This window comes from Typopeltis vanoorti, chromosome 24, assembly GCF_054136105.1.
Source record: "Typopeltis vanoorti isolate ZY-2024b chromosome 24, IOZ_Tvanoo_1.0, whole genome shotgun sequence".
NCBI lineage: Eukaryota > Metazoa > Arthropoda > Arachnida > Uropygi > Thelyphonidae > Typopeltis > Typopeltis vanoorti.
In genome coordinates, this window is record NC_143572.1 from 64959704 (window position 1) to 64977932 (window position 18229).

General features: G+C 35.3%; 1 protein-coding gene across 2 annotated transcripts; it reads right to left on the bottom strand.

The window, feature by feature from the left end:
• Positions 1 to 11415: 11415 nt before the first annotated feature.
• On the bottom strand, positions 11416 to 17917 carry LOC150093333 (uncharacterized). Of its 2 annotated transcripts, none has more exons than XM_090413676.1 (2): positions 17691 to 17917; positions 11416 to 14468 (listed from the first exon to the last, which is right to left on the bottom strand). In XM_090413676.1, exon 2 carries the CDS (start codon positions 13987 to 13989, stop codon positions 12892 to 12894), a length of 1098 nt encoding a protein of 365 aa, XP_090269802.1. In that variant the 5' UTR covers positions 13990 to 14468; positions 17691 to 17917; the 3' UTR covers positions 11416 to 12891. The 2 variants fall into 2 exon arrangements, with proteins under 2 accessions (XP_090269802.1, XP_090269801.1); XM_090413675.1 differs by having other exon boundaries at positions 17592 to 17917.
• Positions 17918 to 18229: the final 312 nt, after the last annotated feature.

Consider the following 18229-nt stretch of genomic DNA (forward strand, 5'->3'; position numbering starts at 1 on the left):
CTTGCAGACATGTAGCGGATTTATTTAGAAGTATAACATCATCCGCAGAATGCAAAGAGCTGACATTAACATCTCCAATTTTGATATCAAGTTTAATACCTCTTTCCTTCATAATGTGATCCATATAGATAATGAATAACAGAGGGGATGATGTACATCTTTGTCACACCAGATTTAACATTAAATCACCTTCCTGTACTTCTTTCAATTGTAACTGCTGACTTACAACTCAAATAAAGACCAAGTATTGCTTGATATTATCCCCATTGACACCATATAACTGTAGCATACTGAATAGCTTCTCTCTTGCCGCCTTGTCATATGCCTTTTTCAGATCGACTAAACTTAAATACACATAATAAATTTAGTTATCCTCTATCCAAGTGTGTGCAAACAAAGTTTCGCCTGAAAGTATCTTCAGGACTGGGGTAAAGTGGTACAACACCGGGCAACTCCTTGCAAAGGTGGAGCAAGCTACCAACACTCCTATCTCAGTATCTCCCATAATGCAAAACACATCTCCTTGCAGATATATATAATGTTATGCATTAAGATCCAAGTTTGTTTGCACGCATTTGGATAAAGGATTAAACTAAATTTATTATAGTCTGATCAAGTGAAAAATAAACGTTCAACATCTATCTCTAAATCCAGAGTAATTTAATAAAAAGGTGGCACACCGTTTGGCAGCTCCTATAGGAGGAGATGACCTTGCTAATTCTTCTGCCTGGTATCTCCACTTGGGCCTGGCTCCCACTGAAGAGACCTCAATAAAGGTCGAAACTAATCTGGGTAGTGGCCCTTCCCTTAATGCATAACATTATACATATCCGCAAGGAGATGTGTTTTGCAGTATGGGAGATACTGAGATAGGAGTGTTGGTAGCTTGCTCCACCTTTGCAAGGAGTTGCCTGGTGTTGTACAACTTTACCCCAGTCCTGAAGATACTTTCAGACTCAAACTTAGTTTGCACACACTTGGATAAAGGATTAAACTAAATTTATTATAGTCTGACTAAGTGAAAAATAAACTTTAAATACACATCTTTGTTATATTCCCATGACTTCTCATCTATTTGTCGTAAAGTGAAGATCTGGTCCTGACCTTGTCCTTCACCAAACTTTTCTTCCACAATTCTTCTCAACGTTTCTCAAGCATACTTGCATGTTTCAGTTTTATTTCCCTTTTTCTTGTTGAGAGGCTTATACGCTGGTTAAACATGATAACTAATATTTAATTTAAGGAAAGACAGCGTATAGTAGAAATATAAATTAAATAAACTTTAATATATACTTTCCGATATTTCGGCAAACGTCACGTTGCCATCTTCTTGGGAACTTACTACAAAGACAAGTGCACACAAGTACTAATAACAGCAAATGAGACTGAAGCTAGGAAGCTAACATTTTCCTAAAGTCCTGAGGGTGCCCCCTGGCGGGCTATATTGGTAGTTCTTGGCCTTTGGGCTGAAGTTCTTCTGATAAAAGTTTCCCAAATTTGGGGCAGTCTCATGCATCCAAATTTGTTGAGGTTTGGCATGTTCCTGAGGGCCGAGGCTGATTCCATGAATAGTCTTTCATACTTGAACTTGCTGCGGTGTATTACTGTGGCTTTCTCCCATCTTATTCTGTGGCGAGTATCCAGAGCGTGGTCTGCAAGCCCAGAGTGGCTGTACTGGTGAAATCGGATGTAATCCTTGTGTTCTGAGATTGATATTTGCTGTCCTGCCTGTTTGGCCAAAGTAGGACAATTTACAGGTGCAAGGGACCTGGTATACACCAGGTAGGTCTAGGGGAAGTGGTTGGTCTTTAGTGGAGCGGATAAGGGATGCCAGTTTTTCTGGCATCCCTTAATTGTCCTACTTTGGCCAAACAGGCAGGACAGCAAATATCAGAATCTCAGAACACAAGGATTACATCCGATTTCACAGTACAGCCACTCTAGGCTTGCAGACCACGCTCCGGATACTCGCCACAGAATAAGATGGAAGAAAGCCACAGTAATACACCGCAGCAAGTTCAAGTATGAAAGACTATTCATGGAATCAGCCTCGGCATTTAGGAACATGCCAAACCTCAACAAATTTGGATGCATGAGACTGCCCCAAATTTGGGAAACTTTTATCAGAAGAACTTCAGCCCAAAGGCCAAGAACTACCAATATAGCCTGCCAGGGGGCACCATCAGGACTTTAGGAAAACGTTAGCTTCCTAGCTTCAGTCTCATTTGCTGTTATTAGTACTTGTGTGCACTTGTCTTTGTAGTAAGTTCCCAAGAAGATGGCAACGTGACGTTTGCCGAAATATCGGAAAGTATATATTAAAGTTAATTTAATTTATATTTCTAGTATAAGCTGTCCATTCCTTAAATATTTCCCTTTTTATATATATGGGTACTATGAGAGCTCTATTCCAATCATCTGGAATTCGTCCCTCTGTCAATGACTTCTTAACTATGCAGTGCAGTCACTGTAAGACTTTTAGACCACTACTATACATCAAGATTTCGGGTCGAATATCATCTACTCATGCTGCCTTTCCACATTTCAAGCATTTAATTGATTTTTCTACTTCAAGTATGGATATGTATTCCCGACTGTATGCCTGTTGAGCAATTTTTACCACTGTGCTATCATTGCATGTTTCATTTAACAATTTTTTGAGTAATTACTAAATACTTCAAGGGTATCTTTTTTCTCTCGTACTCATGTCACCTTTATCGTCTCTAACTCCTTTTACAGTACTCTTTTCTCCATTTCTAAGCTTCTTCAACAACCTCCAGAATATTTTGCCAATGCTTGATATTTATTTTCTATGTTCTTGCCAAAGTCTCCCCATGACTTTTGTTTAGCTAGTTTTACACAGTGTTTAGCTTTCTTACATCTGTCTCTGTATTCTCTAAGAGCACAAGCTGAGTTATTTGCCAGGAACTTTTGGTATGCTTTCTTCTTTTCCTTCACTGCCTCTTTAACTTCCTGTGTCCACCATGGAGTTCTGATTTTTCTATCCTTGCAGACAACCTCACCACATGCCTCTCTGGCTGAATCATCAGGGTTTTCTCCAAGGTTTGGTTTCTGTTCTCAAACTCTTTAATTTTTTCTTCAATAATCTTTGTGTATTTTACTCTACAGTTCACATCTGAGAGCTGCTCAACTTTTATTCACTTTAAAACTTTCTTATATGTTATTCTTTTCAATATGAAATTCAATTTTATCCTGCTCAAGACTAAATAGTGATTACTTCCAATTTCAAATCCTCTGTACACTCTGGTGTCCTGCACCAGGGAGAAAACATCACTATCAACAACAACATAGTCAATGAGACTTTTCTTATTCCTTGCCTCTTCTCTCCATGTGAATTTGTGCAGATTTTTATGTTGGGAAATGGTGTTAGTAATAACCAGTCCATGTCTTGAGCAGAAATCCAACAAATATTTGCCATTATAATTAGCTTTGCTCTTTTCTCCAAATTTTCCCAAAATATTTTTGTATGTCTGACAATCATTTCCTACTCTGCTATTAAGATCCCCAACAAGGACCAATTTTTCCTTTTTCATTGTATCAGTTGCTTTCTCTAAAGGCTCAAAAAATTCCTCCACTTCTACCTTAGTAGAACCTTCTGTGGGACCAAAGGCAGAAATAAGTCTCATTGTCCAGTTCCCCATTCTGATATTTGCCCGAATCACTCTAATCGAGACTGCCTGTCATTCAAGAAGATTAGCCTCATATTTAGTGTTGAATACTATGGCTACTCCTTCTTTTCCTTAATTGTCATTGCCTGAATATGACATTTTGTATTTATTGCTCAGAAAGATCTCACCAGTTTCTCTCATTTGTTTCAGTCACCCCTATTATGTCAATCTGGTACTTATCTAATTCCTCAACTAACTCCATTTCTTTGCCATTCAGGCTTCGTGTGTCGATTGTACCAATCTTTAACTCTGGCGATGTTATGTTGGTGTGTGTTTTCAGATTTGTTCCAGTAGCTGACTTTTCGCTGTTCGCCCTGGTTCCCTATTATGTCGATTAAGTATTGTTAATAAGTGTTTTATTATACTTATTAACATTATTAACAGTATTATTAATAACACTTATTAATAATATTGTTAATAAGTGTCATACAGCTGGCAATGAAAAAAAATTTCATTGCCAGCTGTATGACACTTGATTTCCAAACACTTTAAAATTTCTCCTTTAATTTAATTTCATTTTACTCCCAATCTATGTCAAAGTTGACAATGAATTTAAAAACTGCTACTGGTCTGGTTGGTCGAGTAGCATATCTTTCAAACCAACAGGCTCACAGCCAGGATTTGAATCCTGCTGTGAGCATATATGTTTTTGATTATGTTTTAATGAAGACAGAAAAAGATCCTTAGCTTACCCGTGGTACTAATGTACTCTAGATTGAAAACCTTTTGTGGGTGAGAGTCACAGAATATCATGATACTGTTGGAAAGGAGTATTGTTTTTAATTTCTTAGCAAATTTACTTCATAACATCAATGCAGCATGTATTTAACAATATGCAAGGCATAAGCAAGTCTTCTCCTATGCTAATTTTTTATTGACTTTGCAATGCAAAGTAATATAAAAAATTATGCTTTAAGAGTTAACTCATTTTCATTACCTGTAGGCATATATCAATATTATGTTTTCTGAGATTGATTATGCCATGCATATTGTTAAATTCATTTTTTTTTTGTTCTCTTTTCTTTAAAAAAAAAAAAAAAAAAAAAAATCAGTTGACATATTCTGATATTGTTGGTGTTTTGTTTCTAAATGACTTAAGTTTTGATGATGGTACAGAACTTTGAATTATTAGATAAACTCTGAGCAAACATAAGTCGTGGGCAATCATCTTTATGAGTAAATCCAATCGTCTCTACCAATCGACCAACTTTACCAGCAAATGATCAGATGATCTGATTGTGATTGAGATGACATACTTGTACCTGTTTGGTGAGAGTGACCACATAGTCTTGACATGGAGGATGAATGAGCATGTGGAGGAATCAAAATAGTAGGAAGTTATGTGGAATTATAAGGAAGGTAACTATCACAAATCAGAAACCAGCATGCAGCAGTACAATGAATGAAAGAATCTGAAGGAAGAGGGGGCACTGCATGGGAGATACTAAAGAAAAAATGGTTGACAGCAATGAGATTGTACACCTCGAGTGAAGAAGAAGATAAACCATTTTGACTTCAAATTGTTTTATCTTCTCCAGAAGAAAAAGATTATGGGAGGCATATAGAGAGAGGTGGAGAGCAGTTGCTTGAGGAATATAAGGTTTAGGCTAGGAAAGCGACTAGTATTGTAAGGAGAGAAAAATTAAAATATCAGAGGAGAATCCCAAGAAGTTTTTTTGGTTATGGTGTGAGTAGGAGGAAATATTATAGTGGACAGATTATCTTGCTGGGTGGAGATAGGAATCAGGTGACCACAGCAGATGATATAGCTGAGGTATTTAATGATCACTTTATTACAGTGTTCCTGGTACTAGGCTTTATTCCAACAAGGATAATGAGTGATGAAGTGAATGAAGAGGGTATGAATCAATAGGGCATCAATATGAATCAATATGGGGACTAAATGGAATTTCCCTAAGTGCTTTAAGGGAATGTGCTGTGGAACTGACCATGAAATTAACTTGGCTGCTTAACACAAGTCTCACAATGGGGTAGATTCGTGGAAAGTGGAAGGAGGGTAACATAGAACCATTGCATAAGGGTGATGGAGATATCCAATTGTAGGCCTGTTTGAATTTCTGATGTAGTTAAGAATTTGTAGAAACTAGTAAGAACTCATATACAGAATTGGGCTGATGAGGGTAATATTATTTTATGCAGGCCAGTATGGATTTGTTAAAAGGCATTCTTGTTTCAGTAATTTGGTTAGCTTTTACAACAGAGTAACAAGGGCAGTGGATGGGGGTAAAGCATACACTATGATTTTTTTGGATTTTTCCAAAACATATGACAGGGTACCACAAGATGAGTTGATTTTTAAGTTGCATCATATGGGACTGGATATCAGGTTAGTGGATTGGCTCACTGATACATATCAGAGAATTGTATATGGGACAGCAGTATCAGGGAGTAGAAAGGTTACAAGGTTCAGTCCTGGGACCGTTGCTGTTCAATCTTTATGCCAATGATATTGTCAAAGGACTACAGGGAGATGTCCATTCGTTTGCAGATCAGGTGAAGCGTTGGAAGATTATTACTCATAATGCTGATGTTTTTTGCTCTTTAAGAGGATTTGAATAAGCTGGAAAGATGAGTAAATGAATGGGGATCCAGTTTAATGCAACTACATGTAAGGTTTTAAAATTTGGGATCCACAGATTGAATGCTTCATACTCACTTGGAGTTATCCTGGAAGAAGTAGAGGAAGCAAGTGATCTTGGGTTGATTGTGAATAGAGATCTGAAGATATTAGATATTATTCTGAAGTTCTGAGGACATATTGCAAAGGTTGTGAAGACATCTCAGAGAATTGTGGCAATGTTTAGGAGTACACTGACCATGAGAGATAAAAAGCATGCTAGTCCCATTGTATAAAGCTTTGATCAAACCACATCTGGATTTCAGTGCTCAGAACTGGTCCCTGGGATTTGAAGAGGATGAAGTAACCTTCGAGACGGCTCAGAGACGGATAATGAAAGTAATATCAGGACTGTACAATGTTGATTATGAGGATAGACTGAGGGCATGCAGATTGTAGATTTTTGTAGATAGAAGGCAAGGGTTATTATCATATTAACACTGAGGAGATTATTTCATATAGAAGAATGAGGGAAAGGAGCAAGGACAAGGAGCGATCCCTGGAAGTTGCAAAGGAGGTGGTGAGTAAAAGGATAAGTAATAAGTATTTTGCATGGAGATTGGTAGGAGCATGGAATGCATTGACAGAGAGGTTGCTGAACATGCAGACTGGATGATTTTAAGAAGCAGTACGATAGACTTTGTGCTGACCTCCCACAATGGATCTTGTGAATCCATGGAGGTCAGGAAAACAATAATATGAAAAGTAATGAAAGTCAACATGAAAGCAGAACTATACAGTAGAGCAATGAAAGACAACTGAATTAAAAGTAAATGATCTATCAGAAGAAATGAAAGCTATCATTGAAGAACAGAATGGAACAAATTCAGACAGTGAAGTTATACAGAATTCAGGGAAAAAAAATGAATGTTATCTCTTTAGAGAGAGCGAAGTTGAGAAACAGTTTGTTAGGTTAGAAGAAAAAGAATATAATGGCATATTAACATAAGAGAGAAGACTCTTTGTAGTACATGGATCCAGTGATTAATGGTACTGGATGGACAACTGAAGCATTTTTTGTGCTGGAGAGGGAGGGAAGATAACATTCATGATGCAACAAGTCATGAGCATAAATAGAGGAGTAGAAATGATTGTATCAATGAATGCAAATGACATGGAAGGAGACAGTACATGATGAGAGAAGATGTGAAAAAACAAATAAGCCGAGACAGTGGATAAATTGCCATGGCATAACAGAAACAAGGTGGGGGTGGTCTTGCCATTTACTGGAAAGTAAAGGATAAGAAAAAGGCTTGAAAAAGTACCATGATCTCAGAAGTATGATTCCAGGGTAAGTTTATAATCTTTTAGGAGTGGGAGTGGTAATAAATAACTTTTAAATATGTCTGACAATGAGATGGAAATGTTAGACAGCAATCAGATATCTTACTTACCTGTGATAACGTTCATTTAAGTCAAGAACCATATGGAAAAAATGACCCTTAAAAAAAGTAGTTCTAGTTCCTTCTAGTTGGCAAAATCAGAATCCAACCTGTAGCAGTCACTGTTCTGGTGGTCTGAAACTAATAAGGTAGACATCACTTCTATAGGACTATACAGCCACTCTGAGAATTCGGCAAGTAATACAAACAAATAAAAATATCTCAATATTTATTAATGAAAATGGTCCCCAAATGAGTAGTTTTGATATTTGTCATCTGATTATGAAAGACTTGTTCAAATGCTCTCTGTTACGGATAAATTTCATCAGATAGGTCTCTGCTCCTCAAGTAAAAATGAGTTTGTCTTACATGGAATACATAGTTTTCTTCTGGGAAACCCAGATTTTCTTTCTGCAAACAGGTTTAGGAATACATCTTAAAGCCATAATAAACATGTGCCAAATTACAATCAATCCATGAACATGGAAATCACTTAAAGAAGTGAAATTTAATGAAAAAAATTTAACAATTAAGGATATGGACACAAGCATGTCTCATTCAGTTATGTTTTTTTTCCCCCCTTCCTTTTTTATGTGAATCTAACTCACAAAAGGCTGTTACCTATACTACATTAATACTACTATGAGTGGGCTTTATAAGGATGAGATAAACTGGATATCTTGCTTTAGAGCAAGATATCCAGTTTATCTCATATTTAAATTCCAACAATGGAATTTCAAGCCTTCAGTAAGCACAGTGATGGTTGCACACTGGGGAAATTCAAGTTTGACCATGAAGACATGTGAAATACATCTGTGCTTACAGTGGAATATGATCCCACAGCCTGTTGGTTGGACAGCAAATATATGAGAGTGGTCTGAAAAGTTCTCAGCCTAACAATGAAAAAAGGAATTTATAATTTCAACATTGTTTTTATTTTTCAACATAATCTACCTTAAGACTAATCCATTTATTCCAGTGATGCTCCAGCATCATTATACCATCCCTGTAGTGGTTCTCAGTAAGATCTGCAAAATACCCCTCTACAGCATGCAATCACCTCATGATTCGAAGAAAATCGATGACCAGTGAGGAGGAGTTTTAGTTTTGAGAAGAGACAGAACTCAGAGGGAGCCAAATCTGGGGAATAGGGTGGATGTTCCAAAATGCTTTTAGCATCCCAAAACACCGATGCGATGACCTCTCCTGCTGATGGAACTGACTTTGTCTTCTTTGGCACTGAACAACTGGTGTCACTGTGAACAACTTTGTGTCCATTGTTTTGACTGCTGTTTGGATTATGTTGTGTAACAGTGAATCCAAGTCTCACCCATAATAATAAATCGATGCACAAAATCAGTTTTACTCTTGTTAAAATGCTCTATGCACTGTTCAGAGATATTCATGTGAGTTTGTTTTTGATCTGCTGTGAGCATCGTGGCACCCATCTTGCGCAATGCTTCATGCAAAATATATCTACATGTTTTTTTGAAATACCTATAGTCTCAGCAATTTTACGCACTTTGACTAGCCAGTCATCCAATACCATATCTTGCACTTGATCAAGGATTTCTGGTGGTGGTGTTACACTTTTTGGACGTCCTTCACGTGGATCATCTTCAAGGCTTGTACAGTTGTGTTTAAACTCGGCAGCCCATTTCTTAATTGTTGAAAACATGCAAAAAACAGAACAAAAACCGATCCGGGTATAGGGAGATAGCAATGCTACTATAATTGGCAAAAATTATACAACAATATCATTTCTTAGTCTTTCTTGTCCAATAACTGTTTCATGTCAATTCATGGGACTGATGTGCCTGTTTCTGGGAGGAAAAGCCCAGCCATCTCCGTATTATGCCTGCTAACTTACCATCAGCTGAACAGGACTGATAAAAATTATGCACGTCGTAAATGGGATTCCAACTACCCAGGTCTTTCTAACTAAACAGCTTCGTTTATACCGACTGAACTACACAGGCTCCATTATTATTATTGTTGCTAGTAGTAATATGCGACTTCAATACAGCAATTATTATGGAATGAATTTTGCTTAGATTCGCTATTTGAAAGTTCTACAAGAAAATGTCGAACCGTTCCAGTTTTCAGTTCAGCTATATTTGGGACGACAAAGAAATAACGTGTCCAAATTACGTACTGTATTACAAAATCTCTCTGACTTAGTGGAATTAGTAGAAGTTGCCAGTACAAGAAGCTGTCTGCATGATTCAGTTTTTGTTCTAAATGGATTACTTTTATCATAACTTATCTAAAATTTAAAATTTTCAGTGAATTATTTTTTCGAAGAATTGCATTTTCAACGAATTGTCGTTTGATTAATTGTTCATTTGAGATGAATTGCCTTTTCACTGAATTTTCATGTAACCAAATGCATTGCATGGGTGTGTTGTGGATGTAGACACATTGAACCAGTTTAAGAAGCAGTTGGATGAACATTGCAATAGCAAGTACCTGCTATGATGAGTCTCTGACTCCATGGAGATCGGGTGTTGATAACAATAATAAGAATAATAAACTTTGAATGCATTCCTTTTGGTGTTACACCTTCTTTTAAAAAAATATTATAACCTCATGATACTCAATTTTATCCATTTCAAAGGATACACACAACACTTTTGCTTCAGACAGCTATAAAACAAACTACAGGGGGTTCTCGAGTGACATCAGAGATCCGTTCCTATAGACGTAAGGCAATTTTTGATGCAAGTTGGAATTACCATAGCCTAAGTTACTTACCTAACCTAATACACCCTAAAGTCATACATATATCGATTGGGATACGGCGATGCTGGTCTTCCAGCCAAAGAACAAGAAGCCTTTCCATCTCAATCATGAGCCTACTATGTTTTTTTGTAATCACAGTCGATTTCATGGGCGCCAATCCTTTCACGTGTTCAAGGATGCGAACTTTATCCTTGATAATAGTCCCGCCTGTGGTATGACTTAAGTTCAACGTGCAGCCGATGTTCGTTGGCGTTTCTCCCTTTTTTGCCCTTTTAATAATGTCCACTTTCACTTCTAATATAATGGCTTTCCTTTTCTTTGACACACTGCCATCGGAAGAGTCTGCCTTACGTTCGGAAGCTATATTGAAGGGTAAAAAGTCAAAAAAACACAAACACAAAAGTGAGAGCGGAGATGTAAACAAAGCACACAGTACCCAAAGAGTGTATGCTGGGACCCAAGCGATGCCACCTCTCTGAAACAAAACGCCACGTAATGGCATATTCTTCTGCCGCGCTCACAAATAAGTTCACCTGCGATGTTTGAATTTTACATTGCACTGCTTCAAGTCGAAATTTATTTTTTAAATTATTTATGGGATTACCGCCGTAAAGTCGAAACGACGCATGTTGAGGACCCCCTGTACTTGGTAAAAAGACTTCAATTTCACATGGATGCTTATGACAGATATACCATCTTAGGAAAAAAAACCTTGCTAATAGTGTTTCCATCCATGGTTGAGGTCGAGAACTTTTCAGACCACCCTCATACTAACTACTTAGCCAACCAGAACAATTCTTTTGAATATTTCTTGCTGCATCTAAAATTAAGCGTAACATTCCTAACTGTAGATAAACTAAATATGAAACAAAAGCAGACTTCAATTTTTTTTATGAAAAAACTTCCATATAAAATGTTTACATAATTTTATAACATGTATTTATTTCATTAAAGAACTCTCAGATTTCACATCTGCTATTTTTTATTCTCTTGACAACTGTGTATTTACAAATATTTTTACCATCTGAATGCTACAAATGACTTTCATTAATACAAAAGCATGAGATATGAGACATAGCTGAGAAAGGTGATGTCACCATACCTTAGAAACATTTCTGTGCTGTCTCCTGTGATTATCAAATAATTTTGACAAATTAATACCTCAATAACAACTTTAATTATCTGAAGTTCATAAAGTAATACATTTTAGAAATAAGGTTTATATAAATAAAAGCAATGCATATTTCTGTAATTATATGACAATCAAACTTGAAATTTATTTAAAAAGAGACTGATATTTAGTGTAATGGATGGTCTCGTGCTCCTTATTCAGTGCAAATTTTTTTATACTGCAGCTTTCTTTCTTAATGTAGACATATCGCTGTGACAAAGTTATTTAGCACATCTATTTTCCTTTTCTTTCTTTCATTCCATTTTTGATGTGTCTTCTTTTGTTTATTTCTTACTTTGTCTCTTTTTTTCATTTTCCTTTTATCTCCATCCCTCTGCCTCATTTTCTTCCATTAAGTTCCTTAAAAATTTGATTAACATCATTTTCTTGCATATACCTTCACAAAATGCACCAGATAGCTGCATAAAATACCTTCGTGAGTACTTCACATTCAACAACCTTCTTACAAATTGACCTGTTATTTGATACGTTCCGAATTTGATCAGCTATTTTATCTCAATCTTCACACAGCTTGTTCTGCAAGTCTTTTATTTCTCATTCTGTTTAAGCATGCTAGCTTAGATTAGCTATATTTCCACATTCTTGAATGCTGCCTATGTTGAGTTCTTTAATTGTTTAATATAGTTCTGCTAATGATCTCATCTGTTCACTTTCATAATTTCTCTAAAAGTGTGATTTATGTAGCCTCTGATCAACTGTTTTATTTGTACCAAACTCTTGGACCAATATATTAAAAGTGGTCAGAACACTGTCTCAGATGCTACTTGGTGCTTTAGCTAATTTCTTTCTTGTTCTACCATATAAATTTATTCAACTAGCTTTCAGACCATGCAGTTTTATTTGCTCCAATATCTATTTCCATCTTCACCACAAAACATGCCTAAATAGCAAAAATGTTGAAAGCTTTTCTATAGATTTACTACTGAGAATGTGCAATTGTTTATTTTTTTTTTAGTAGAAAGCACAGTTGATTTTTTTAATCTATTACTTTTTAGTGGAATGTGCTACTGATTTTAACTCTTATTGCTGAATCTCCATATCAGACTTTCATAACAATATGCAACATTATTTATTACTAGAATGAATGGTCTGTGTACTTTTATATCTGATGATTTAAAAAATGATTTGTGATATATTTCATAACAGTGTTTTTAATTTGTAGAATTTTTCTCTTATGAGCACAGAAAACTGTTTTCTAAAAATTAAGAGCTGCACATTTTAGACTTGGATTTGGAATAATGTGAATTTCTAACGATTTATATGAATTCTTTGGTGTCTTTTCAAATGTGATGACTGAATAAAAGAAAAGCCACATATTTCACACATAAATGGTTTCTCATTTGTATGAATTCTTTTATGTTTTTTTAAACCAGATATATTGGAACATAACTTATGACATGTTTCACAAGTCAAGCTTTTCTGATCTGTATGAATTCTCTGATGTTGTTTCATATAAGATAACCGAACAAATGAAACGCCACATGTCTCACACTTAAAAGGTCTCTCATTTGTATGAATTCCCTGATGCTGTTTCATACCAGATGAGCAGGCAAATGAAGCAGAGCATATTTTACATGTAAAGGGTTTCTCATTTGTGTGAATTTTCTCGTGTCGTTTCAAAATACTTGACTGTGCAAATGACAGACCACATAATTCACACATAAATGGTTTCTCATTAGTATGTATTCTTTCATGCGATTTAAGATTTGATACACCTAAAAACGACTTACCACACATCTCACAAATGTAAGGTCTTTCGTTTGTATGAATTCTTTTGTGTCTTTTTATGTGTGATGATCGAGCAAATGAACGGTTACATATTTCACACACAAAAGGTCTGTAATTTGTGTGACTTATTTTGTGCTCTTTGAGATGTGCTGCTCTTAAAAATGATTTACCACATGTTTCACAGGTGAAAGGTTTCTCATTTGTGTGAATTCTTCTGTGTGACTTGAGATATGATAACTGTGAAAATGACTTTCCACATATTTCACATGCAAAAGGCTTTTCATTTGGGTGGCACACTCTGCTGTGAACATTAAGATCTGATGATTTGGGAAAGGACCTGCGATATAACTCACACGCAAAAGGATTTTCCTTGACAATCTGTCTTATTTTCTCATTTGAAGGCGATGAGTGGGATAATAAAATATCTGAAATTTCATATGAGAAAGGTTTTTTCATTCGATTATCTACACCTATTTCTGTATTCAGATCACAATGATCTTTTCTTTCTGTTTCAAAAACTGTATGCTTTCCTTCAGGAACAATTTTGTTTTCATTTAATACTTGTGCTGTGGTTATGTAATCATTGCTAAATGGCTCATCCATGCTACAAGATTTCATTTTTTAAAAGAATACTCAAAAGTACAACATTTCTGACTATAACAAACAGTTTTATTTATTTATATATTTTTAAATGTTTTTTATGGAATATTTTGAAAAGGGTTGCTAGAGATTAAACTATTTCAAGACCTAAGGGATTCTGAACAAATGACTATGTTTAAAAATGTCGTATTAAATCCTTAGAATCATAAAATGTGACATTTAATAATATTATTAATAATGTATTATATTATTAGTTTTGTCAGTGAAATAATTATTAAATATCTTACTTTTCGAACAATATTTCAGATGTTTTGCAGAAAACTAAGGATACTTATAAAAATGAATCCAATATTTTCTTTTTTCTATGTGGATATCTTTTATACATATACACATGCATTCTCTATAATTTCAGAACTTGACATTCTTTGATTTCTAGAAGGAAATATTTTCATTGGCTTCTTTTGTCTTTTTTTCAACTGAATCTTCAATTATGTTTCCTGAATTCAGAGAAAACATTTATTGATTATTAATGTAGGTTTTACAATTCTAAACAACTGCATCTTATATAATCATATGCTGTTATATTAACATTAAACATCTATTCAACAAACAATGTCACCTGCTGATTATACTAAGATCAAAAGGAAGAATCATATCAAAAATTATATTATTAACAAAAAAATTGTTTGTAGGCCATTCACAGACTGGAGTTGCAAGTTACATATTTTGTGCAATGTGTATGAATGTGAGCATTCTCAACTTGAGGCTAATTTTCCACTTGGAATGGAAAAAATAAAAAATAAAAAACTGGAAATAAATTACTGCTTCTACCAAAACTAGGTTACTCCCTGGTTAGTATTTACAACTAAGTACAACATGAGGATAGCACTCTGCATACAAATGAATTTTAGTAAAAGTATTACTAAGTTAACATTTATACAGAGTATAAATTTGCAGATTGGCTGGCCGCGTGATTAGCATATCCGGTCACCAGCCAAAAGGCTGCGGGTTCGAATTCAACTGTGGGCATGGATGTTTGTGATTATCTGTGAAAATACTAGTGTTGGTGGTCGGAGGTAGATGACGTTGGTGTAGATGATGAACGTAGTTGTAGTTGCTGGACTGACTGGTGGAGATGGAGAGTTGTGAAGTAGGTGCTCTCCCTCGATGGGTCTTTGGATTCCCTGGAGGTTTTATGTAATAATAATAATACAATAGCATCATACAATTTCAAATTCAGTTAAAATTTGGCAGCAAAAATGATATTAAAATTTTCTGATATATGTTACATATATCATTCATCACAGTTCATGTTTCACCAAGTTTTGATCATAACCATTAAAAGTAACAGTACTCAATGACTATTGCCATCCTAAAGCACCACTCATCTTAGATAGTCTAATTACATAACCTACCATTCTTTACTTCTTGTAGGGTATTTCGAAAATATTTAATGCAACATTCTATATCAAAGGTGTTTAATCAGGAGTCTTCCCTTCCTTTCTCTCGAAACATCTATTTCGTTCATTTTCTGTCTCTTCTTTTCTTGCTTATTCACTTTTTGTCTCTACTACTTTTGGGAAATTGACAAATCACTCTAGATGCTTTTCTAATTTTTTTTTTTCCCCTGGAAATATTTGTTTCTCTATTGTAACTTCTTTACACAAGTCATTCTTCACAATAAATATAACTTTGGTAACTTGAAATGGTAACTTTTATCTGACATTCACCTAAGAGATGTCAAAGCATTCATTAGCACTAATGAATGCTTTGACATTCATTAGGTGAATACAAAGCAAACTGTTCATTTATGACAGTGTTAGATAATAATTTCTCTTTGATTTTTTTTTTTTGGCAAAAATTTAAATATAGTACTCTCCCCACACACACACATGAAAGGTTTGAAATTGTTGTGGTTCAGTGCCAAGTATGGGCTACAAGTAAAGGATAGAAAAGGAGCCTACTTCATAAAGGACCTCCCAGATAAGTCTTTGACTCCATGAGGTCTTGGGGTGGTAATAATAATAACAATAATCTCACCTCATGAATTTTTATCAATATTGAAATTTTTTGGCAAAATATTCCACCAGCTTCACTTTATAATCTTAAGGCAAAATCTCCTACCTAATCTCGATTATTCACACTAGGCTCACTCTATCTGCCAGAATAGTCTGATATTGTTGTTATCTAATAATCTCTACCTCTCAGACACCATTAATTTCCTTATCATCTAACTCCTTTTGTTGTAGTGCATTTTCAATTAGCTGTTTCATGCTTCTAGTTTCAGATATTTTCCTTCATTATGGAAACATTCATAATGCTTGCCATTTCTAATTATTTCACCAACTTCAGTTAATAGGCTCGAGATGATTCATCTATCACTGACCTGATTGCAGAATGAATAGTATACTGCTTTTAACATACGAGGTGGACTAAAATTGTGATAAGCCATGTGTGAATGGCTTATCAGAGGGCTGCTATGGCTTGGTTTCAAAGGGGAGAAGGTCTGTTGTCAAATACACACTTCTAAATATTCTCTTCTAAGAATTCACTCAATTTATCCTTCAACTGTTGGGTACATTTGAAACACTAACCAAACATGACTTAAAACTTGACTCAGTGTAATATTATCTTTCAGAGAAACTTGAAACCTCAACCTGTTCACTTAATATGAATACCTGTTTATTCCTTAGAGATACCAAACCATAAGATACCATAAAAAGGAAAAACTACATACTTGGTCAAATACTTCGTAATGAAAAATATAAGATACTTCAATTGATTATAAAAGGGAAGATAAATGAAAGACAAGGAGGGGAAAGAAGTTTTGCCATAATTCAAAACAAAACAACCCAATGCCACAGAACACAGTGATAGTGCAACAACTAGGGGTTGGTTGACTGTTTTTGATTTAGGGCTGAAGAAACTATTGTTTAGGTTATTGTATAATATCTGTGAATTGTGTATGTACTTATGACTGGTTTGCAGGATGACCCCCCCCCCCCCCCAAACATGAGACTGCTGAATCCACCTTTAGTTGAAAAGTCATAATAAAAGTTCTTCATGCCATACAGGGGCTTCGGGCTTTGAAACCAGCTATTTCTAACCAAAGGACATCACCGATACCGACTAAGCTACGATGGCACGCATTGGACGCATTACCTAATCATCATTAGGCACACTAAGTCTAAACTGCGGGATAAATCTAAAGGCAATAATAAATAAAGGTGATATACATTGTGGAGTTCGTAATTTGTTTTCGCTATTCTTAAAGGAATGTTAAAAAAATAAAAAATATTTGATTGCAAAGGTTGGTCGAGCCTCTATTACTTATGGCTCAACAAAACGTTATGCAAGTTTGAGCGCGGTTAGTAGTTGGAAGAGTTCAATCATTCGATCCTGTTGGCACACTCTCCCTCTATCAGTCTTTGGACTCCCTGGATGTGTCACATAATTATAATAATAAAAATTTTGATGGATGCTCTAATGTCGTACAGAGGTAAGGAATAGCCTGATAAGATTTTCTTGTTAATTATTGAATGAAGGAAAAGGGATAAATCATAATCTTAACAGTGGCTTAGCGAACATTATCATTATATCCAAACAAACTTAATACTCACATTTTAATGCACTATTGAATTCAATATTTTACTTCCAGAACTTTATTCCTAAGTTAAATTTTATTTATATATATGAAGTCATTTTACTAAAGGCAATACCTCCTCATCTTAAGGGATTTTAATCCTCAAATACAACATATCATTGCTAACACGTATATCTCGAACACAGTTTTTGTGAATCTCAAAATCATAATCCTCGAAACCGTTTGTAAGGCTGCAAATATAGGCGAAATAAAAAAAAAAATAAATAAATAAACGATCACAGTACCACACAGAAAGGTAAGATGGACACACCCGTATTTTCCAATGCGCACTAAATGTCTCTCAACTATAGTACGCCCACAGATACGAGTTCCTAGACACTTCTGCGCATGTCTAAAGAAGAAGAATCCATTCCGATAATATGGTCAGAGCGGGTGATAGGGCCTTTGTCGCCCGCATACAATGTCTATCTAAGTGCCTCTGTAACGATCCAGGCGTGTGTGGTTCTTTTACGATAATAAAAATTTAAATTATTTGAAATTTCTTAAATAAATTTTGACAGAACAGCCACACGTTGGTTCGCTAAATGTAACGAACCGGGGGTGTTGACTAGGCAGGATAATCATTAAAAACCCGAATATTCAAAAAATTCTCAA

Bases quoted from the DNA above. Each gene is read 5' to 3' on its own strand.
- LOC150093333 (XM_090413676.1), bottom strand. From the start codon at position 13,989: ATGAAATCTTGTAGCATGGATGAGCCATTTAGCAATGATTACATAACC.